The sequence below is a fragment of the Schistocerca piceifrons genome, chromosome 3 (assembly GCF_021461385.2).
Source record: "Schistocerca piceifrons isolate TAMUIC-IGC-003096 chromosome 3, iqSchPice1.1, whole genome shotgun sequence".
Lineage (NCBI taxonomy): Eukaryota > Metazoa > Arthropoda > Insecta > Orthoptera > Acrididae > Schistocerca > Schistocerca piceifrons.
The window spans coordinates 409,145,728-409,171,115 of record NC_060140.1 but is presented as its reverse complement, the minus strand read 5'-3'; the positions used below and the strand labels follow the sequence as shown (position 1 = coordinate 409,171,115).

Sequence of the window (25,388 nt, the reverse complement as noted above, 5' to 3'; positions counted from 1 at the left end):
CTCAGTCTGAACATCATTCCTATAAATTTGGGCAACACTACAGTGAATAGTTTTCCGTCTACACTGACTCAAGTACAGAAAGTTTAATTATAACAACCGTTTACACGTATCTCAGGCCTTTATGGAGATGACAGGGTTATGTTGACGAATACGTAAGGCAATCTACAAAGAGCCGTATGCAAAGCAATGTAATTTAACCAATTCCATAAAAAAACTGACGTTAAGACCTCGACAAGATAGGTACGATAAAAAGAACGTCCATGAATAAAACCAGAAAAGCGGCAGCAATTAAGTTATATAATTCTGCTATTCTACCTTTCCTGTTCTATGGAGCCGAAGTACGCCTATGGTTTTACCGGAAAAAACTATTAAGAGAAACGAAGCAACAGAAATGGCCTACTCGACTTGCCCTGACACATTTGACTCTCTCTCAGAACTGCGCCTGGGAGAGACCGACAGCCAGCTGCACACAAATTGTTGAAGAAGTTACTGACGCCATGGCTGAGAATACTGGTCGCAGTGTGAGATTCTGAAGCCTTGGACGAGTTGTGTAACGACAGATGAACGTCCCTTGGTCCACCATTGAAAAGAGCTCCGAACATTTGTGAAACGGTATCCGTACAAATTTCTAAGGCCTGTGGCTGTATATAAACTGGAAGATCCCTGCAGGAACAATAAGACAGGTGTCCATGTTGTAGGAATAGTAGAAAAGGTCCAACATTATAGAAAAGAACGGCATGTCATTACGATGTACAGATCAAATCCGGACACCAAAGAAAGATCTATTACTACAGGCCATGGATGTAAGGAGGACAGGACAGCCACGAAGAAAATGATGCGATCAGCATTAAATTGCTTGTTTCCGGAACGGGCAAATATGTCTAGCCAAAAATCTCAGGACGATGATGATGATCATCAGAGTTATCTTCATCATATCAATCGATATTATATCAACATGTGATAACTAGCTGAAAGTTTAAATTGGTCTAACTGTTTTACTTATATACAAGGTGTCTATAAGTCAACTTTCGCTACTTAAGCCAGTGTAGACGGAAAACTATTAACTGTATGGTACTCAAGTTATAGGAATGATGTTCAGACCGCGCCCTGCAGGTTTGCGTTGACAGTAGTGTTAGTGTCGTGACTTGCCGTTAGGCGCCGGTACTGGGTAAGGCGACGTTCGGTTGAAACACGGTCGTCAGGGTGCATTACAGTCGCAGAGAGTCAACATGTGCCTGGGGAAGTCGAGCAGGGTTTTGTCAAAACAGCAACAATGGTGTTGCTGCTCTTCTCGAATATCGACGCACTGAAGGAATACGGAGAGGTCTTCTTTGAGAACTGCGCCTGGGAGAGGCCGACGGCCAGTTGCGTACAAATTGTTGAAGAAGTTACTGACGCCATGGCTGAGGATATTGGAAGCACGAGCTGTGTAGCGACAGCTGAACATTCCTTGGTCCACCGATCGAAAAGTGCTCCGATCGTTTGTGAAATAGTGTCTGTACAAACTTCACATTTCTCACCAACTTCTATCAATTGACGCGGACATTCAAGTAGACTTTTCTCTTACGTTTCTCGCAAGGATGGAGTTCGACGGCATCTGAACTTGACCATGTTGTCGAGTGATGAAGAACAGTTTACGCTCATTGGGGCACAGCTGTCGTATCTGGGGATCCTCACCCAGGAACGTTCATGAAGTTGAACGCTTCACTGTGTGGTGTGGCTTTAAGGTACATTTCGTGATAGGTTCACTTTACTTTGAGAAAGTCGGACCCCAAGCACCAATGTCATGCAGCGTGAATGGCACAATTTCGTTTGATCTGCTTTCCCAACATGTGATCTCTACTATACAGGAGAGAGGTGCGTCGGCGTCAACTGTTTTGATGCTCGGTGGAGCTCTACCTCACACTGCTCGTGGGGTCACTCGGTTACTCCGAAACACTTTTGAAGAAAACCGTATCATTGGCCAATCGTTCGAAACCGCGTGGCCACCAAGGCCACCACATTTGATCCAGTGTGTTTTCTAGCTGTGTGATTACTTGAAGGGTTTATTAAAGGGACACTAACACTCGTTAGAGGATGAAGATGCTCGTAGCGAGAGAGGAAACCAACATCCCACCTGAGATGTTTCGGGGAGAGGTAGATCAATTGCTAGGGCGATTTCAGGCTGTCGTGGATGCAGATGGTCGTCACATTGCGCAACGTTTGTAACGTGAAAAGTAAACATGGTACGCAGTTAACAAAAATTACTCTCTCTCTCTTATGGACATTAAAATATGTCTTTTGATGGTTTACACTTATTTTTCGTCACCATGCACAAATGTTCCAAGAAAGTTTCATTGTCCTACGATCACTCGTTTCTCATGATGGCCCTCCAAGTAGCGAAATTTTTATTATCACCACCCTGCATTTCTAAGCAGGCTGTTACATTTTAGTGTAGTATTTTATGTTTGGTTATCCTGCATGCGACTATAGTCAATGTTATTTCTTTTACGTCTGAGATGAAATTTTCTGGCCGGCCGCGGTGGTCTCGCGGTTCTAGGCGCGCAGTCCGGAACCGTGCGACTGCTACGGTCGCAGGTTCGAATCCTGCCTCGGGCATGGATGTGTGTGATGTCCTTGGGTTAGTTAGGTTTAAGTAGTTCTAAGTTCTAGGGGACTGATGACCACAGCAGTTGAGTCCCATTGTGCTCAGAGCCATTTTTTTGAAATTTTCTGCACAACTTCCTCGAAAACTCCTTGATCTATGGTTAAATCTAGGTTTGTCAAAAACGCCTCCTGGTACGAGACTACAGAGTTTAAAGTATTAGGGTAATCTCACGGTTGATATGTAACTTGTGTACTGTGTTGTGATTGGACTAATATACATGAATAGTCTAAGCCATGACTGATTGAAGTTATGCTCTGTTACGTGAATATTCAATGTCCCAACAATCAACTTCGAAACACTAGCAGACAACGAATTAACCAAAAGAAGTGAACACGGTAGTACACTTACAGAGATTCTGAGCAAGGAGATGTATGTGTGGCTTCTAAATTTGAACATCAATATCAGTATAATCACTCCTAAAAGGCCCTCAATATTATACACTAAACAGCCAAAGGAACTGGTACACCTGCCCCATATCGTGTAGAGTCCCCGCTAGCACACAGAAGTGCCGCAGCACGACGTGGCATGTACTCGACTAATGTCTGAAGTAGTGCTGGGGGGAATTGACACCATGAATCCTGCAGGGCTGTCCATAAATCCCTAAGAGTACAAGGGGATGGAGAACAGCACACTGCAAGGCATTACAAATATGCTCAATAAATGTTCGTGTCTGGGGAGCAGCATAAGCGTTTGAACTCAGAAGAGTGTTCCTGGAGCCACTCTGCAGCAATTCTCGATATGTGGGATGTCTCACTGTCCTGCTGGAATTGCCCAAGTCCGTCGGAATGCACAATGAACGTGAACGGACGCAGGTGATCAGACAGGATGCTTACGTACGTATCACATGTCGGAGTCGTATCTACACGAATCAGGGGTCCCATATCACTCCAACTGCACACGTCCCACACCATTAGAGAGCCTTCACTAGCTTGAACAATCGTCTGCTGACATGCAGGGTCCATGGATTCTTTAGATTGTCTCCATACATGTCCATCCGCTCGATACAATTTGAAACGAGACTTGTCCGCCCAGGCAATATGTATCAATCATCAACAGTGTAATATCGGTGTTGACGGGCCCAAGCGAACCGTAAAGTTTTGTGTCGTGCAGTCATTAAGGTAACACGAGTGGCTTTTGGCTCCGAAAGCCATATCGATGATGTTTTGTTGAATGGTTCGTACACACACCTTTTAATGGCCCAGCACTGGAATCTGCAGAAATTTGCGGAAGGGTTGCACTTCTGTCAAATTGAACTATGCTCTTTAGTCGTCGTTGGTCCCGTTTTGCAGGATCTTTTTCCGGCCGCAGCGATGTCGGAGATTTGATGTTTTACGGGGTTCCTGATATTCACGGTACACTCGTGAAATAATGGTACGGCAAAACCCCCACTTCATCGCTACCCAGGAAATGTTGTGTCCCGTCGATCGTGCGCGGAATGTAACTTCACCTTCAAAATTAATTAAATCTTGATGAGGTGCTGCCATTGTAGCAGCAGTAACCGATTTAACAACTGCGCCAGACACATGTTGTCTTATATAGTTGTTGCCGACCGCAGCGCCGTATTCTACCTGTTCACATATCTCTGTATTTGAATACGTATGCCTATACAAGTTTCCTTGACGCTTCAGTGAAGGCTGTAATGTGATTAGTTCGTAGGTAAACACGGCGCTATGGGATGATTTCTCTTCACTGTAATCAGAATACTTTAATCAGGAAATAATTTGGCATAGAAAACACTTCACTAATGCGATTGAAGAAGATCTTCGCTTTCTACTGCGAAAGATGAAGGTCTTACAACCGTATTCTGCTTAAACCGTTGCATGAGAACATAGACATAGCATAGGCATAACATCACCGTGACGACATCAGGCACGCTATGACCGACAAGACTGAAAATGAACTAAGCCTGGGTCGGTTCCGATAAGGAGAAACGGGGACATGCACATAAGAACGTTTGCAACGGCAGGCGATGTAGAACTTGAATCGTAAAAAGTTGCAGAGAAGGTTGGGTAACATCTTTACAAGTAATTTTAGAAGTGAAAGGTAGAAGAAACGAAGGTACAATTGTTATTTATTTTTAAAACCAAGGGGGAGCAATCACGTTTAGTGGAATACGACTCTAAAATAAAAGGAATGATGATCTATTTGTGTAAGCAGCATTTTATCTAGACTTTACCCTAGTTGTATATCGTACTATCATACAGACTGTGCTTTATGAAATTTATTTTTCCTTACCGGGTGAACCTAGGTTTCATCATCTAATCATATCACAGTTTCATAGTTATACATTCATCGAATGTATACCTTTATCCTCATTCTACATTTCCTGTATCGTGATGATGTTCCCTGTTTTCTGCCGCATTTTAACTTGAACTTCCGATCTCCTGACGGTGGCATTTTTTTATCACAATTGACAGAGAATGCTGGGTCATCTACCACTTTATCTAAGTCAAGAATTAAATGTGAGTACATAAATTTCCTATTTAGTGTTGTGTATAGTTCAAGTACATGTTAACCGAACCAAGATCTTTATACGTTTTGCTCTTATTTATATAGAGATGTATCCCTGAAGATGTGGCTCTAACACCATGAAACTAGTTGGATCACAAATAAAAATTTGTTGTGCAGCTGAAGCTATCGTTTTCATCATTATACATCCTCGCTGTCATGGCATCATGATCGCTAACATCGTCTCTACACTGACACTGACGTTAAGTTCAGGCCTATTCTTAGCTGCAGGGTGTAAAATATTTCGACTACGTGTCTATCTGTTCAAGACAGTTCTCCTCTATGTTCAAAAGGACTACCTGTCCATACTCCCTGCAGTGAATCCATAGACATCCCAATTTATACTCGTTAGTGGGATGTAGCTCTCAAGGACACATCGAAATCACAGGAGTAATCCGCTGTAGTTGCCACATATTTCTTTATTAAAATCATAAAGCTTCTATCAAATCCCAATCATAACAATAATACAAAGGCGATTGCCTTATAAAGCCACATAACTTTAACAAATCACATAAACAAATTTCTTTAATTAGAACAATGCCCATAAAACCTGAAAAATTGAATGTGACTATGTGAACTATCTCAGATCAATTTCATTACTTAGAAGAAACTAATGTCCACACGATTCCTATCAGTACTCTAATTACTTCCAACCGCAAAGAAAATACATTAAGTCCAAAACAAAGATCTTGAAACATTTGGCTAGCCAACCTTCCTTAAATAAAACAATATTCATTAAATTAGTAAAAACAAGAACCATTTCCACGAGTAAGAAGGTGCATTAATTTCACCAAACAATTTTGTCAGTTTGGTTAACCAAGTTGATTAATGAAAAATATTCGTAAAACCATTGCTACTAGAACATAACAATATGGTAAATAGCCCCTAAAAAGAGGCCGCTTCAATTCTGCGTATGAATCAGATAAACGCGAGCACACCAAAGGATTTTAACTGATAAAAGAGGTCCACGGAACAGAAAATGAAATAGAAATGCATTGAACTTTGCAGTGCAGTTTAAACTTCAGATACCATAACTCTTCACCGGAAGGATGGAATCACAAACAGTTACAACATAACGCGATATGAAAGAGGGAGCGGGGCCTTAAATATCACTCTGCCACCGTGGTACTCGGCTCCCAGTTTGCTCGCGTCGACCACTGTCAATTATCTGCAACATAAAACTCATCAGCGGCAGAGGTATGAGATACACAATCCTATCTAGAGAAAAGGTTACCAATAACTTTCAATGATATACATCACAACTAAATGCAAGTACAATTAACCTCCATGAGTTTCTTGGCCAGTCACGGCCCTTAATGAACCATTTGCTTCAAAACCACCAATAAAATAATGGCTTAAAAGTTAAAAAGACACACAATTATCTCGCGCGCACATTTAAACGCAAGACTACAATAATGAACTACAAGGTAGAATGGGAGAAATATCCCGTCGTGGCATGGAACGCCAGTCATCGACCTACGCACTATCTGTTGCACTTCTAGCTACGTATTTAGCCATACTTCGAGTCTGTTTGTTGGGCGTAGCTACACTTCCTTAACTGCCGTCTAGGTATCAAGACACGACACCGAAATCAGTGATAAACAACTAGAACAGTCCCAAATGGTTTTAGTACACTGGAATATCGAGGTAAGATGCACACAACCCACCGAAACAACTCGACGACTCCAATTCATCCGGCCTGTATAGCTTGTAACAGACAGACTCGAAGGAACTTGTCCTTCCATCTCTAGGAAAACCAAATCACCAAGGGCAATGGATCTGCCTTGCACGATTAAACACGTCGTAGCGGCTGGCCACGTTCCTTCATGATGTCGACTCGGCCTCTCGGCGTGCTACAAACATACACAGTCTGACGTCACTGCACCTCACACCGCGGATCCCAGCACCCGCCTCTGGCAGAGCGCACGCGCTGCCGTTAAATCCCGCCGCCAAAGATGTGAACAAGACAAATAAGCATCGAAGTTGACTCAAAGATCAAAATGACAATCGATGGAAACTGGCACCAGAAACGCACCAGCTCGGCTAGGTTAAAGGTCTACTCAGTGTAGACTTTCTTGGAATGCCTCTAAAACTGTCTCGGCGCAACTTTCGGATGTTACTGCCTTTAAAAATTTTACTTATTATTCTCTTAGTATTTTTTGGAGTTGGCAATACTCTCTTAGGATTTAAAGGTTGCCTACAGCGCGCATACACAAGCTCTGTAATCTAAGATATTGTTGTCGCGCTTCGCATCACACGGATTAACTAGTGGCAGTTTGGAAGCCAGTGTAGGAGCCCGCCTGCTGTGGTGCGCACGTGTGTTGGGCGAGGGGTCGTCGCCGAGCTGCCGTACTGCCGTGTCCGCCAGCAGCGACACAGGATTTGGTATGGAGTTGATATTTTTTATAGTTTGCAGCGCGCTTATTAATTTAAAGAAAAGGGTTTGTGTATTTGCGTAGCAGCAGATGGTCAGTTTGATAATGATAGGAGTTGAATTCTTAAGGGAAACCATTGTTAGGCAAATAGATTAAGTATTGATTTTTGTCATTGATTTCTTTTGTAATTGTCAGGGATCTGTTTCACTATGTATTTACTTGAGAAGTATTTCAGTCTGTCTCAAGAGTTTGATTAATTTGTAATATTGCTTTAATTCCACTGGAGGCAGATTTACATACGAAGCGATTGTTCAAAGAGCTTCTAGCGTTTTGTTAATTAAATGAGAAAGAATCGCTTTCAGAATATAGTTTTTGAAAAAAGGAATTACTTGTTTGGGTTATCATTTATCGAGTTTAGATTTGACCAAACACTTTCTCTTGAATTATATGTGGTTGTAGTAAGCAGCAGCAGCCGCAGCAACAGCAGGAGCCGCCATACAGAACATGCGTTGCACTCAGCATGAATAATAGGTTTTTTTAATATTTTTGTTAAATAATGGAATGCAGGAGATCAGCAGAAAGACCAAGTAAAAGACCAAGTAAAAAAAATAAAGTTTAGGCGATCTTGGTAATAGTAAAGTTAACAAGAGTACAAGCGCGAGATTTTTAGTAGAAAACACGAGATAAGAAGATAGAGCTCGCGACATTCACCTCACGCCGAAACAATGTGAGATTCTCGTCAATTTCGTTCTGAAGCGATTTGAAATTCTTTGTATTATTGTTGTTAATTTCAGTGAGTTTTCTCTCCTGTCTGTCATTAAATTCAGTGAGTTCACTCAGTAATAATTATAATTACGGAGTGAAATAGAGTGTGTCCCGACATGTCAGGCCAATAGATGTTCAACGTGGTGGCCATCATGTACCGTGTGTACCGTGATGTGCCTACAACCCCAGAGGATATGAAACAGCGTATTGTGGCAGCCTGCGGCGACATTACACCAGATGTACTGCGGCGTTTACGACATTCATTACGCCAGAGATTGCAATTGTGTGCAGCAAATGATGGCCACCACATTGAACATCTATTGGCCTGACATGTCGGGACACACTCTATTCCACTCCGTAATTGAAAACGGAAACCACGTGTGTACGTGTACCTCACCCCTCATGGTAATGTACATGTGCGTCAGTGAAAAAGACCAATAAAAAGGTGTTAGCATGTGGACGTAATGCGCTGTTCCAGTCTCTTCTGTACCTAAGGTCATTCACCGTTCCCTTTGGATCCCTACGTAATTCGGTGCTCTCCGATACACACGATCGAACAGCGGAGGAGTGGTACTCAAGCGTCAACTTTAGGTTACAATATCTCCGGATGTAATTAACATTTTACAATGCAACAAACGGCACTGATTACGTATTTGTTTATATGTTCAGATGTGCTAACAAAACTAACGGGGTTTCCATTTAAATAAACGTAGGTTTGTGTTAAAAAATATACTTCCGTGCATTTTTTATCGTTTGTATTAACCAATTACACTAGCCCCTCTCCTCACGTTCGGTCTGTGGAATCGGTTCGTCAGTATTTGATGTGGTTTACGAAATATATCCAGCTGTAGCGTTAGGTGACTCACCCTGTATATGTATGTCTGTTTCTGTGTAGTCTAAGGGTAATTTATGTCTGTTGTTCGCGTACTTCAGGCAGAAGAAGACAGTGTGTTCTGGGGAACCTTATTCCACGCATGTGTATGTCGGCATGTGGCTCAGACTGGTGCGGTCTAAGTAGCCAGAGCAGTAGTGAGCGGCGACTGCTCAGGCTGTCCGCCTTGCCGTGTCCGCAGACGGCGCGCAAGCGCATCCGGCGGCGGGTGACGGCGTCTGCGGGGGGCGGAGCGGCGGCGCGCAACCCGGCGGCGGGCGGCGTGGTGGCGGGCGCGGCGGGCACCTCGGGAGGGCTGGCCGCCGCCGTCGTCACCGTCATCGGCCGGCCGCTGCCCACCATCTCCGAGACGACGACCGCTTTCACCACCGTCTCCTCCAACAACAGCAGCCCCGAGAAGGGCTCCGTCGCCAACGGGCTCGAGCCGGACGCGCCCACCGTCACCGACTGCGCCCTGCCGGCCGGTCAGTTGGTCACCTACGGTACTTACTTCCAAATTCTAAGCATCGTCTGTGTGGTATCTCGTCGCACTGTCGACCGTCACCAGAAAGTAATGCAGTGCACTTTCACACAGCACGAATGCCTTTCGTTTACGCTCATTAGGTTGGCAATTACGGAGGGAGGCTGAAGTTTGAGGAAATCTTCAGAAGCGGTCAACATCTAATTGAATGGGCTGGTGAGATACTGGACAATGACGATGCACGTTCGAGGATCTATGAGGCTATATATAGGGCGGTATTCGGTACTATATAATAAATATGACGAAACCGATACTACACAGACTAAATAAAAAGGGTAATAGTACAAGATGGACAGACATCCATGGATATAAGAAATAAGCACACCAGACAAAAATTAGTCACCCCTGGAAGCATCACGGTAATACCGTGTAGTATGGCATGCGCTGATAAACTTCTCACTGTGTCGATGTGGTACTCCACAAATTTCTCTCTCTTGCCAAACTCTTTAACTCAGAATACGTCCTTCATTATTTGTTGGACGTATTCCAATCCGTGGCTTCCCTTACTGTTCTTTCTAGTACCGTGGAAGCAATGTAAACATTTTAATATGTCTTGACCACTATTTTATTATTCCAGTATGCATTACGCGTTTCGTTTTACGTCCTTATCAAAGGCAAGTACTTTATCTCATTATTATGGATCAGTAGAAATTTGTCCAAATGGATACTTGGTTTTTTAGTCAATATACATTTCCATTCGCCTGTTGTTAAGGGATATTGACTAGACGATCATGCATCCATTTGGAAAAGTTTCTACTGAGTCATAATAATGAGATTAAGCATTAGCCTTTGATAATGATGAAATTCAAAACGTATAAGGCATATTGGAATAAGAAAATCATGAAACTTCCTGGCAGATTAAAACTGTGTGCCGGACCGAGACTCAAACTCGGGACCTTTGCAGGATAGCTTCTGTAAAGTTTGGGAGGTAGGAGACGAGGTACTGGCAGAAGTAAAGTTGTGAGGACGGGGTGTGAGTCGTGCTTGGGTAGCTCAGTGGTAGAGCACTTGCCCGCGAAAGGCAAAGGTCCCGAGTTCGTGTCTCGGTCCGGCACACAGTTTTAATCTGCCACGAAGTTTCATATCAGCGCACACTCCGCTGCAGAGTAAAATCTCATTCAAGAAAATCATGGTTAACACATCTCAAAATGTTTAAGTGCATCCAGTAGCGCTTTATCTCACAGTGTCTGTGTGTAAATTGTACAGATCGTACATCTTAACTTGACCCCTTTCTGATCGACGAAAGTCGGCTGAGCTTGTGCCGCTCCGTAATGTTTACGCTCATTCCCAACCTTAGCTACTTAACGATATTGTGTACTGTACCAGTAAACAGGTATTGCGAATCTAGTGTTTATTCGCGTTCCGTGTTGTTCATAGTGACTGATAACATTATTTACAAAACTGAACGAAGAGGATCCACCTCGTCCTTTTAGTACCTCGCCGACAACTTTCGTGTCACATCTGCAATGTATCAACCTATTTTATGTTGGTTTCATTTGTAAACCACAATCTGGCTGCCCTGGGAAAAAGAGATGGGGCGTATCCCATGTCTCCCAAGAGCCAATCCACTACAAGCTTATCAAAAGCTTCTGTTCCCAAAGTCTTCCGCTCAGGAGCCCAGTTAAAGTGTGAAATTTGTAAATAAGAGCTATTCTCTGATGTCTTAACAAAAGTCCAGTTATTCTGCCCTTTCTTCTTTTTCGTGTTTTCCATATTTCACTTTCTTCGTCGATTCTGCGGAGTATCGCCTCTTTCCTTATCAGACTACTCATTTTCGACATTTTTCTGTAGCAACATACCTCAAACGCTTCGATTCTTTTGAGTTCTGGTTTTCCCGCTATCCACCGTTCACTACCGTACAATTTTGTGCTCTTAAAGTTCTTTCGCAGGAATTTCATCCTCAGATTAAGGCCGATGTTTGATGCCAGTAGAAGAGTTCTCTTGGACAGGAACGCCTTCTTTTGCTGTACTAATCCGCTTTTTAAGTTCCGCTTGCTTCGTTCGTCATGTGTTATTTTGCTGTCAAGGTGGCACAATTCCTTAACTTCATTTACTTTGCGGTCATCAGTTTTCGTATTCAGTTTATCGCTACTCTCATTTCTGTTACACCTCATAACTTCCCTCTTTCTTCGGTTTATTCTCAATACTTACTCTCATTAGGCCCTTCACTCCATTCAACACGTCCTGTAATTCTTTTTCGCTTGCACTGAGGATGCAAATGTCTCAGTTTATCTTACCATTAATATCTGTTCACCCTAAATCTTTTCACCTTGCATGTTTCTTCAGTTTTGCAACTCCATTTGAAGCCACTCACTGACGATCACAACTTGCAGAACTAACAAACTGCGGGGATGTTGACTGCTGTGTTCCACTCGCTGTTCCAAATACTCGCACAGCCTTTATAACTTGTTAACATCCGATGACTTATAGTGCCAATGGAGGTGCGATAGGCTAGCGGAGTGTGAGTCGAACCAGGAATGAAGGAGTACAGCCTTATGAGCACGGTTGTTTTCAGTTTGCAAGACACGAGTGTCTGCAACATATCACCAAGTTGTAGACTTAGTAACTGAGAATGTTCAAATAAACATCTTGGTTGATGTGCACGGTAACTTGCAAACATGTGGCCAAGTCATGGTAGAAAAAACACCCCCGAACACCATATAACCACCGCTGACCTAAATTACACTTCCCACACACCACGTAGGGGACTGATGACCATAGATGTTAAGTCCCATAGTGCTCAGAGCCATTTGAACCCACACACCACGTCTTTAACGGCTCATTGTGTCGTCTGTGCACTCAGTGCTTTGAATCATTTGAAAAAGTCACATGCCGAGACTTTTCTGGCCACATCACTCGCCTCGATTCAACAACCATCCAGTTTGTGTGTTGTTTGGGTCATTCCGCCCTTACCTTCCACTGTGAGCAGTGGCTTTCGCGAGATACCTGATTCCAAATATGTATTGCAGGCAGTTTCCTTCGCAATGTTCGCTGGTTGAGAAGGACCTGCATTCACAGGCATCACCAATTCCTGTGGTGTTTGAAATAGATTTTCACTCAAATACGTGAAACTCGACTCCCGTCCCTGTCGGCTTGGACTGGTTCTCACTCCACGTTACATGGCTCCTGGTGTTACACAGTTTCTTGACACACCAACAAATACGGCAACTTCATTTGCAGTGTCATCATGAGCACGTTTAAATGCGATAGCTCATTTCTGTCATTTTGTCACCTTTTGCACGTCGGCCCTTTTCACCCCACTGATCCAATCGACTAGCACATTAGCCGGCCGCTGTGGCCGAGCGGTTCAAGACGCTTCAGTCCGGAACCGCACTGCCGCTACGGTCGCAGGTTCGAATCCTGCCTCGGGCATGCATGTGTGTGATATCCTTAGGTTAGTTAGGTTCTAAGTCTAGGGGACTGATGACCTCAGATGTTAAGTCCCATAGTGCTCAGAGCCATTTTTTTTTTTTTTAACTACTAGCACATCGAGTATATAGACGGTTTATACAAGGGCGATGTACTTGAGGACAATATTATGGAAATGGAAGAGGATGTAGATGAAGATGAAATGGGAGATGCGATACTGCGTGAAGAGTTTGACAGAGCACTGAAAGACCTGAACCGAAACAAGGCCCCGGGAGTAGACAACATTCCATTAGAGCTACTGAAGGCCTTGGGAGAGCCAGTCATGACAAAACTCTACCACCTGGTGAGCAAGATGTATAAGACAGGCGAAATACCCACAGACTTCAAGAAGAATATAATAATTCCAATCCCAAAGAAAGCAGGTGTTGACAGATGTGAAAATTACCGAACTATCAGTTTAATAAGTCACAGCTGCAAAATACTAACGCGAATTCTTTACAGACGAATGGAAAAACTGGTAGAAGCGGACCTCGGGGAAGATCAGTTTGGATTCCGTAGAAATGTTGGAACACGTGAGGCAATACTAACCTTACGACTTATCTTAGAAGAAAGATTAAGAAAAGGCAAACCTACGTTTCTAGCATTTGTAGACTTAGAGAAAGCTTTTGACAACGTTAACTGGAATACTCTCTTTCAAATTCTGAAGGTGGCAGGGGTAAAATTCAGGGAGCGAAAGGCTGTTTACAATTTGTACAGAAACCAGATGGCAGTTATAAGAGTCGAGGGGCATGAAAGGGAAGCAGTGGTTGGGAAAGGAGTGAGACAGGGTTGTAGCCTATCCCCAATGTTATTCAATCTGTATATTGAGCAAGCAGTAAAGGAAACAAAAGAAAACTTCGGAGTAGGTATTAAAATTCATGGAGAAGAAGTAAAAACTTTGAGGTTCGTCGATGACATTGTAATTCTGTCAGAGACAGCAAAGGACTTGGAAGAGCAGTTGAACGGAATGGACAGTGTCTTGAAAGGAGGATATAAGATGAACATCAACAAAAGCAAAACGAGGATAATGGAATGTAGTCAAATTAAATCGGGTGATGCTGAGGGGATTAGATTAGGAAATGAGACACGTAAAGTAGTAAAGGAGTTTTGCTATTTAGAAAGTAAAATAACTGATGATGGTCGAAGTAGAGAGGATATAAAATGTAGACTGGCAATGGCAAGGAAATCGTTTCTGAAGAAGAGAAATTTGTTAACATCGAGTATATATTTAAATGTCAGGAAGTCGTTTCTGAAAGTATTTGTATGGAAGTGAAACATGGACGATAACCAGTTTGGACAAGAAGAGAATAGAAGCTTTCGAAATGTGGTGCTACAGAAGAATGTTGAAGATAAGGTGGGTAGATCACGTAACTAATGAGGAGGTATTGAATAGGATTGGGGAGAAGAGAAGTTTGTGGCACAACTTGACTAGAAGAAGGGATCGGTTGGTAGGACATGTTTTGAGGCATCAAGGGATCACAAATTTAGCATTGGAGGGCAGTGTGGAGGGTAAAAATCGTAGAGGGAGACCAAGAGATCAATACACTAAGAAGATTCAGAAGGATGTAGGTTGCAGTAGGTGCTGGGAGATGAAGAAGCTTGCACAGGATAGAGTAGCATGGAGAGCTGCATCAAACCAGTCTCAGGACTGAAGACCACAACAACAACTAGCACATTCACACTTCGCTGCTGTGGCTTACATTATACGTCAGCAGTGATGCTTGCTTGACAGTCCGCTACAGGGCGCGACTAATATTTTGTCCGGTGTGCTGACTGTGAATGATGAATTGATGAAGTACGAAAATATTTATCGTAAAAAGAAATATAAGTCTCCTACGAAAGAAATCGATAGAAGATACCGGGAAGCCGAAGCGATTAGTTGCAGGAAAATTGTTAATTTGAAAATAGAATAGTCACCGGAGGAACAGATATAGCGCAGAAAGAAGTCAAAAGAACGTGAGAAGAATTTAAAAGCAGAGGTATCAACATTAAGAGGGCGAAAGCACTTCCACTGTTAAGTGTACAGGACAGAGTGGAGAGTTGGAATGAAGACGTTGAGATGAATAAACTGTACTCTAACGTAATCAGAGTAGAAATGTCTGTTGGTTTGGATGACAGAGGAGATCCATTATCAAAGTAAAACAAATTCAGATTAGTGCAGAAGTTTGTAACGTTTAAGTTTCATGTGTTGGAGCACCGGTGTGTGATTATCGATCTTTTTTTTCTTGTTTCAAGGGCCACTGTTTTGCTTGAGGTTTTTCTCAGTGAGTTTAATAGTCAGTCAAAGGCTGGCAAGGCGCTCGTAATATACGTGCCATACATGGTGGAAGTATAATTTAAAGTCACTATTTGGATAAATAAACAATATATCCACTAATAATTATAAGGACGAAGCGGAAATTTAATCTAAGCGCGTGGGGTACCGGACGCATTAATTATACATGTAACTTGATCGTCTTCTACACTTACAACCATCACTCTGCACTATTACCTTAGCGATACTGCAATTCACATGTACTGTGTCTCGATGACGTTGTAGTAAGCACAGGTAGTGTACACCAATACTTGGACACAAAATACGCAAGAAGCAAAAGAAGTATCATGTGAAAAAATTAGCAATAATAGCAACAATGTTTAGTGTATCATTACAGTTACGTACGTACGGTACTAGCTAGTAGCGTCCATTACAGTTAGATATATATTGACAACCACATCGTTTTCTGTATTAATCAACTTTGCGAAGTAACTCATTTTAAGTTTAACTTTGCTGAGCACAAGTAACATAATTATTTTCTGAGTGTGGTATGCTGATCTGCCTATGTATGTATATGAAAACAGAAAGATTATCTTTCATGTGATAATCGCATATGTGACAATTTGAGAACGTATTTGAAGTAGACCGTACAAAAGATAGAGGTACCGTCACTGATTGATGTGATTGAATCCTATTGATTTAGAAGTAATAATATTTGACGTCCATATTCAGTACGCAGTAGCCAAAGCACAGTTCACGTAAATAGTATGACAATTCACTTGTATACAATAGTCACAGCACAATTCATGTGAGCCACATGGCAATGCACTTCGGTACAGTAACACTTGAGAGCATATTCTGATATTCACAGAAATCTGGCATAATGTTCACTCTGTTTAGCAATCATAGCAGTAATTTAGTTGTTGGATTGTAAATCCAATCCAGCCGGCCGCGGTGGTCTCGCGGTTCTAGGCGCGCAGTCCGGAACCGTGCGACTGCTACGGTCGCAGGTTCGAATCCTGCCTCGGGCATGGATGTGTGTGATGTCCGTAGGTTAGTTAGGTTTAAGTAGTTCTAAGTTCTAGGGGACTGATGACCACAGCTGTTAAGTCCCATAGTGCTCAGAGCCATTTGAACCATTTTGTAAATAGTAATTAGCAATCGTATACTTATTGTTGAACGTAGCTCAGGTATTTTCATTTCAGTGAACTGAAGTAAGTATTCGGTTCTTTTATTCCATTCTCTGATCACAGAAAGTATTTTCCTTACACTGTCGATTTCAGCCAGTGGTGACCATCTTCAGATCTGACAAACTGCCTATTGGCTTCTGTCTCGGGTTCTTCGGCCGACGTTCATCTAATGATTTTTCTGACGTTTCGCCAGCACGAGTGGCTGGCGAAACGTCAGAAAAATCATTAGATGAACGTCGGCCGAAGAACCCGAGACAGAAGCCAATAGGCAGTTTGTCAACAAGTGGCCACGAAAGCCTTAACAATTTTGTATCTTCAGATCTGTTTAAAATATATCCTAATATAATTATGAATTATATTAGGATATTTTCAATCAGATGTGAAGATAATCACCACTCCCCGAAATCCACAGTCCGAGGGGAAAAAATGGTGATCATAGACTGAAATGAGAGAAAAACAAATTTTAGTCTTCCTGGATAACCGTTTTCATTCACGACCATGACACAAACTGTGAAACTGAAATAAAGCAATAACAGTAAGAATAAAATGAAGTAAGTTTCATTCTGGATCTTTGCTGTAGCGCGGTTATCATTGAAATTAAGAGAGTCCGCAATTAATTTTGAGACATAAAGTTACTTACTTGGTTCTTTTACAGTGGTCATTGTCGACCGTGAAGTGCACATCTAATTATCACGACACTAATAAAATTTAACTCGCTGTTGAACGTACATGGTACATGATTTTCTTATGTGTACCTACTATGAAGACAGATGCAGATTACCTATGCGGCCGGCCACGGTGGTCTAGTGGTTCTAGGCGTGCAGTCCGGAACCGCGGGACTGCTACGGTCGCAGGTTCGAATCCTGCCTCGGGCATGGATGTGTGTGATGTCCTTAGGTTAGTTAGGTTTAAGTAGTTCTAATTTCTAGGGGACTGATGACCACAGAAGTTAAGTCCCATAGTGCTCAGAGCCATTTGAACCAACCATTACCTATGCGCTTGACAATAATCTGATATCAAAACTGAACACCCTGACTGGAAATGATTATTTGTTTACTTGGAAATCTTCCTCGGTAGCAGATCACTTGTGAACTGCTCTACATGCTTTACACTCCATGGTAATATGTTCTGTCGTTCTCCAGTAGAGCTTTTGGAACTCTTGCGCTCTTAGCCACAGCCACCAACACTGTTTACCAATGGCGTTTTGATGCCGTGTGTACCCCTCGATTGCGACAATTTCCTTTACACTTTGTACCGATAATTCTTGACACAAGAAAGATGTTACCATATACCAGAAATCTGTACACATTAATATGCTCTTTACAGTAACTGTGGACGTATCATAGTTCACAATAATATAATAATTCAATCCGGATAGTTCCAAACAAAGTTGAACGAATTTTGGTTAGTTCAAACTTATAAGAGTCAGTATATTGCATCTGAAAAACAGCAAAAAAATGTACTGCAGTAAGAGTGTAGAGACTGACTCGTCACAGACAGCAAGAAAATGTTTTCTCGCAACAATATGGGTCGTTTTGACATTCGCAAATCTTGCTAGGTGGACATGTGTCCATCATTACTTGATTCTACCCAAAATTGGCCATCCTGTACAGTAACAGTGATGGTTATGAGAAATAAACTGTTATTACCATTCTCAAGAAAAAAATAAACGGCTGATCCGTAACAAAAAGCATCTCTCTGTACATTGGTCAGCCACCATCCACAAAAATGATATTATCCCTCTGCTGGGGCCAAAATGCTGCAAGTTCTGCCCATCCAAATTTCCCAGAACGCTGGTGTTACATTTTACCTGTAAGACATGTTTCAAATTTCAAGTCTCAAAGATATGAGCGCTCGTTCATGCACACGTGCTTGACACACATAGTCATACACACACACGCATACACACACCATGTCTCTGTTGTTTCTGATATTGTAGGAGACATGCTACTTACACGCTCCGGTTGTTGCACTTCCCCGCAACTTAAAAATAAGAGTCACTGAAAAGTGCGTTTTCGGTGAAAACTTAAATAATAACTTCTTAAAAAATCTTGTACTTTCTAAATATCTGCGAACGTGTACGATCTTAATAAGGACAGCATGAAGTTAACAATCCTTAAAAGTATATAAGCTACTTTACTGTGAAATAAAAATAAAACAATTATCAAAATAGATTAGTGTCTTCGATACTCCACATAAATGAAACCAAAATTTTTTGTTGTGCGATCTTCAGTATAGTGTTGCTCCACCTATTGCATTGTAACATGTTTGGCTTCTTCTAGTTATTCTCTCCACACTGCGGTTGAGACGATGCTAAACCCTCCCCCACCGTTCAACAGTTGTCCATATGAACTCATTCAGTTTGTGAATGTGGTTCCTTGACGATACGCTCCAAGATTCATCAGTTTCCAGGAACACTCAGCCGTATTCATTTGAGCAAATACGGCAGGACATTTCATCCGGCTGATTCCTGCCTCCTGAAGGAAAGTGTTCAAGAGATGGATACGGCATGATACTGCAATATTGGCCTAAATTTTGACTCAAGGGCTGGATCCTGTACGGATAGTACATAGCCGTCAGAATACCCTTGATAGTGATGACATCCATCTACGTCATTGGCACTTACCATGTCACAGCTTACTCTCTGCGGAACACACGGGACTGCATGCTTGAGATGTTTATTGCTCCATGATCGACTCCACACTTCTTCTATGACGATCATCCGGTGTCAGGTAAATCTTGTACTCGATGGCGATGAGCAACCACGCCATTGATCCAAAAACCATTTCAGATTAGCTTTCCCACATTCTTTGCGCACTATGTTGCTGCTCCTAACGGACTCCTAGAGGACGTATGCACTATCGTGCGGTGACGGTCTCGTATTGTCTGGTTCCACACAACCTCCCGTTTGTCTCCAACAGGTAATGCACAGTTACATTGCGTTCTCCTCGGGTATCTGCGAGCTGTAATTTGTAGGTGTCGGTCGCCAGCTGACGTTGTTGACTGCAGCCGACTACGATGGACTTTTTGTATCCCACGACGTTTGCTGAATGTTCAAATAATGCCGCCTTAGTGCGCGCCAATTCAGTGGACAGCTTCTCATGCTGACTGTCCCCCCAGATGTAACCCTAGGTCTAAGCTGGAAATCACTCTTCGAGCTAATTTGAGAGACTGAACAGTACACTCGGAAGTTTTGGCCTTTCCCCACTTTTTCTTGCGCTGCATTTGCGTTATTTACACTTCACCTCACCCTTGGAAAAATGCTCACGATAGGAGACACTACTATCTAGTGAAATGCGCTGAGAATGCAACTTTACTTTCGCCTAAACTATGCAGGTCTGTTCAACGTATAGATTCTCTATAGTCGAAAGGGCATTGAGAAAAAAATATCGCTGTCGTTGTTCCCTTTGTCATGAAGACATCAGGTAACAATTTTTAGCCAGTGCTTTACCAGAAGTATCACCACATTTTTTTAAATTTTTTTGTAGCCGTCATGTCATTGTGTCCCATTTGCAAAACACCCATAAGAACGTACACCGATCCACCTAAGAAAATCACTTATTCATTATCTTAGTACATGTAATCACGAACATTGATCACACTGCTGTGTCTCCGATTTGGGCACCATACTTTTCTAAAATTTAGTTTCAACGATTTGAAAAATATTTGTTCTTATTAGTTAAGTTGACTCATCCTGTATTAGTTTACAACATTGTGGCCTCTTTCAGCGAAGTTTCTTTGATTTCGAGCAATGTTTACTTCTTATTCATTCTCTTGGTGTGTATGTTTCTCTTTCCCCTTCCCATATTTGGCGATTACTTGGCTTGTTTACATATTCTGACAACATCTATTTCTTGATTTTCTGTATAAAAATATCACCTAATATAGTTCTAAATGTATATGTACAAATACCACTTCTGTTTTGCATTAAATTAATTCCCAATTGCGAACAAGGACAACCGTTAGCTGTAGAATGAAATGAAGACAATGAACGTTTTTGCCGGATCGGGACACGAACCCGGATTTCCCTTATCGCGAGCGGTCGCCTTACCATTTGGCTACCCGTGCACGCCGAAATCCAGCCGAATATAAGAAGTACAGTGATGTACTACCGTACAACACAAGCGGAAAAATAACTTTTATTACCCGTTGTTAAGGCTGTCAGTGGCTCAGACAGAGTTCAATACGCAGGAACATAAAATGTCTGCCAGTTTTAAATCTAGTTTAAAATCATTTTTCCTGGACAACTTCTTCGATTCCAGTAATGAATTTTTATTGGAAACTGGTAGCTATTTTAAAAACAGTGATAAGTTATTGTTGGTATCTGCGTCTCAAGCTTACTGCAATGTAATTTAGGAGAATTTTACGCCAGATTGTTTCACTTTTATTTATAAAATGTCTTCTGTGGTTATTCTGAAAACTCGATAGGTATATCTGCACATTTTTGGGTGTTTTAGATTAAAAACGGCATTTTGTTTAGAAAGATGGTGTGCAATGTACTTACGGTGTATCTGCATCTTGTTTACGTATTCTCCAAACCAGTGCTTCTTCCATCTTTGTTAGCCGAGGCTGATAGCGAAAGACTCCGTTTCACATATACACTAGGAAGTTTTTGCCTTTCCCCACTTTTTCTTGCGCTGCATTTGCGTTATTTACACTTTACCTCGCCTTTGGAAAAATGGAATTGTAGTTACTTGTGTTTTCACACAGTAGAATGCTACAGTTTTTATGTCTGTTCGTTTATTTACGTGTAACTGCGTCATAACACACATGACTTTAGTTCGATATCCAAAAGCGAGGTGAAGTGTAAATAAAGCAAATTCAGCGCAATAAAAAGTGGAGATAGTCAAAAACTGCTAAGTGTATATGTGAAATGAAGTTCTTCTACATCATCCTCGGCTAACAAAGAGAAATAATGCAGTGGTTTCGAGAATATGTAAACAAGTGGCAGATACACTGTAAGCAGATTGTACACGAACTTTATAAACCAAATGCAGTTTCCAATTGGCAGAATAGCCACAGAAGATGGTTTATAAATAAAAGCGTAATACGTCTGGTATAAAGTCTCTTTAATTAACTCATACAGTACGAGGAGAGCGCAGGCAAGCTCCTCCAATCCCTACCCAGTGATGGTGGGCGTATAGGCGCATTTCCTCTATCCCTTCTCAATGACTGAGAAAAAGGTCTAGAGCTAGAGAGACAGTCGTAGCACTGGAAATAATCGCTCGGTGCATGTAATCTTTATCGCCCCATTCAACGATATGTCAATTATATGATCAAGAGAGATTTTTCCATGTTCTTCAGCTAGTACTTTGTTAACTGAAATAACAGTCGAGTCTTAGAATTGTTGGGTAACACCGACAAGCTGTCCGCGTGTAGTAAGACAACAGGTACTTCTGGCAACTATAACATAAAAGGCTTAAAGCCTTAAGACTAGCGATGTGGGGGTAGGTTAAAGAAGCAGAAAGCTTAACAGTGGGCGTAAATATGAGTAAGATGAAATCCTATACAATAATCCACTGTTAGTTATGACAGCACGGTAGGTGTGAGACACGAGCATAAACTGGTAACAAAACTTTATTATCACAACGATACGACACTTCAATATTTTATGTGTGAGGTTTTCCAGGTGTAGGATATATGTTTACTTAGATTTGATTGTGACTCAATTAAATTACAATATCTGAAATATGGAGTGATATTTTTGTTAAACAAAATCCTAATTTCAGCTTCTGAAGAACATAAGTGCCTCAACGGTAATTTTTAACTCAGAAATTTGTACATTTCAACTGGACTACGTATTTTCGATGATGAGTGAAACGAAGTCCTACCATGCAAGCCCGCAACGCAGATAAAAATCGCCCTCAGGGACGGCGAGCACTCGGACACGCTCTCAGTCATTGAGAAGGGGTAGGGGGAGCGTGCTGATACGCCCTCAGTTGCTGGCTAGCGGTTGAAGGAGCGTACCACCACGCCCTTCGTACTGAATGGGACGAATTGCAGAAAGCTTAAGATGAAGAAATCATTAATAATTTTAGCAGTTGCTGCGGAAGATGGCCATGCAAATAAACATAGCATAGCTGCATAAGTTGGTCTAAAAATAATAACGTGTACATTACTGGGAACACTAATCATGTATACATATCCTGTAAACTGGCTCGTTCCACATCATTTCGATAAAAGAACCGCTTGAATGATTTCTGGAACATGGAAGTAACTAACTAACTGTGTTAATCATTATTGGTAAACTAGGTTAGTAGTAAATCAGGTACTTTTGATAGTATAGAACTGGATGAGTTGTGTTTTTATGGTGTAAAGCGAGACTGTTTTTGTCGCACTCACAAGGGGAGGCCACGACGTCGGGATCCTCGATTTACTTCAGTCTTTGTACAGCTTCAGTAGGCCATTAAAACAACCTAGTGTGCAAGTAGTAGAGTGGACTAATGTGGCAATTCCGAGAAAATCGTAAGAGAAGTTTTACGCTTCTCTTATGTAACGGATGTATCTGTGCATCGGTGCTGGATGTTAAGAGTTCATGGTGGTCAAGTGGTGCCAGCACGGTAGCTCAGCGTGTTCAGTCGGAGGGCTGGTCCATCTGTAACTAAAATCAACTTTCAGCTTAAACAGGTATCATGTGACGTCCGTCAGACCAGACGTAACGAAGAATATCGAACAAAATGTAAGGAAGCAAACAAAAAAAAACAAAGTGGTTAGCGTTTGAGTTTCGTTTCGTAAGACGAACGTGTATGAGGCGATGGTTCGACTTTGTTCATCACTGGTCATAATATTAAATTTATATATAATTTGAGAGGTAATAAAATTATTAAAAAGACCTCGTGCATTTGCATGAAATTTTAGTGCATTTAATGTTATTTGACGACTTACTGTTTTTAATTAAATTTAATTATTAGAACAAGCAGATTTACAACCATCGACAAGTAAATGAAGACACGCATAGAGTTTTCCTGAAAATGAAGCAGTGTGGCAAGGTATTCGGACTACTTTGCACATCGGACCTTCAAGCTGCAGACACTAAGGTAGACCCCATTTGGCAGATAACCTGCGTAGCGGTGAGACCTTGCTAACGTAGCAAGAAAGAATGGTATAGGTGCAAACTCTTTTAATATCACAGAATTTGCACTTGTACTACAAAAATGAAGGTTTGAGCGGGAGTCGAACCGTCGCCTCATACACACTCGCCTTATGACACGTTAACCTTAACCACTTTTTTTTTTTCTTTCGATGCATCTGCTCGGGGCAGACGTCGTAACACATCCGTTTAAGTTCGTTGCTGATCGATTAACTAAGTTTTTTTTTTTTTATTACAGAGGGCTGCTAACCCTCTGACCGAACACGCTGAGCTACCGTGCCGGCATCACTTGACCATTACGAACTCTAATATGTGCTACCTACGCAAAGGTACATCAGCTACCTATTCAGACGGGTTAAACTTCTCTTGAGGTTTTCTCGGAATGCTAGAGTAGTGCATCTTACTGCTTGTAAAATCAAATGTGTGTGAAATCTTATGGGACTTCACTGCTAAGGTCATCAGTCCCTAAGCTTACACACTACTTAAACTAAATTATCCTAAGGACAAACACACACACACCCATGCCCGAGGGAGGACTCCAACCTCCGCCAGGACCAGCCGCACAGTCCATGACTGCAGCGCCCTAGACCGCTCGGCTAATCCCGCGCGGCTACTGCTTGCACATTATGTTGTTTTAATGGCCTACTGCCGGCCGGTGTGACCGAGCGGTTCTAGGCGCTTCAGTCTGGAATTGCGCGACCGCTGCGGTCGCAGGTTCGAAGTCTGCCTCGGGCATGGATGTGTGTGATGTCCTTAGGTTAGTTAGGTTTAAGTAGTTCTAAGTTCTAGGGGACTGATGACCTCAGAAGTTAAGTCCCATAGTGCTCAGAGCCAATTGTACCATTTTGTAATGGCCTACTAAAGGTGTACAGAGTTTGAAGTAAATCCGTCGCGTCCTCCCGTTGTCAGTACGCTGTGATAGCCGCCTGCTTCCCTCTCGATGAGAGCGCTCCCCTGGGTGTTTTCCGCAGCGTACCAGGCTCCGCTGGCGGTGGCGGGCGTCACTTCCGTTGTGCGGCGCAAGCCCAAGGACTCGGCTGACTCGAAGCGCGAGCGCAAGGCGGCCAAGACGCTGGCCATCATCACGGGCGCCTTCGTGGCCTGCTGGGCGCCCTTCTTCACGGTGGCGCTGGTGCTGCCGCTGTGCGCAGCCTGCGTCGTCTCGCCGCACCTCATGGCCGTCACCCTCTGGCTGGGCTACTTCAACTCGACGCTGAACCCCGTCATCTACACCGTGTTCAGCCCCGAGTTCCGGCACGCCTTCAAGCGGCTGCTGTGCGGCCGGCGGGCCACGGACCTGCGCCGGCGCAACCGACAGCTGGGCGTTCGCTACCTGCAGTGAGCTGGGCTCGCGCTGGCGCGACTGCTCCGCATTGCCCAACAATGAGCACTTGCTGACCGCCTGCCTCTCGAGGCGCACGGTAGCTGCTACGGTGCGCCCGATGCTTGCAAGGTGACGTGGATCCTCTCCACATTCTCAAAGTACCTGTGCACATCATCGAGTCAAGGATGACCCTCCTTCAGGCACGGCGAGTCCTTCGGGATCGGTGACGTAGCTGGCCAGATTTCCGTGTAGGGTGGCACGCCGTCGAGCTAGAAAGTTCCCCAAGTCGTGTAAGACTTGCCACCACAAACGTGGCACGTGATTGGTGGCAGTTCGAACGTTACCCTCGACCGGTGCTATTTGCTACAGACTTGATTCTGGTGCAAAAACATCGTACTTTCTTTGAGAAGTCAAC

The 25,388-nt window shown here is 42.7% G+C and overlaps 1 protein-coding gene across 1 annotated transcript in view; it reads left to right on the top strand.

The window, feature by feature from the left end:
- LOC124788697 (5-hydroxytryptamine receptor-like) overlaps window positions 1-24,991 on the top strand; it is a 179,145-nt gene extending 154,154 nt beyond the window's left edge. The window contains exons 4-6 of the mRNA XM_047255978.1: window positions 9,369-9,651; window positions 11,266-11,282; window positions 24,662-24,991. Coding sequence (XP_047111934.1) covers window positions 9,369-9,651; window positions 11,266-11,282; window positions 24,662-24,991 — 630 coding nt within the window. The remainder of the gene's footprint in view (window positions 1-9,368; window positions 9,652-11,265; window positions 11,283-24,661) is intronic.
- Window positions 24,992-25,388: the final 397 nt, after the last annotated feature.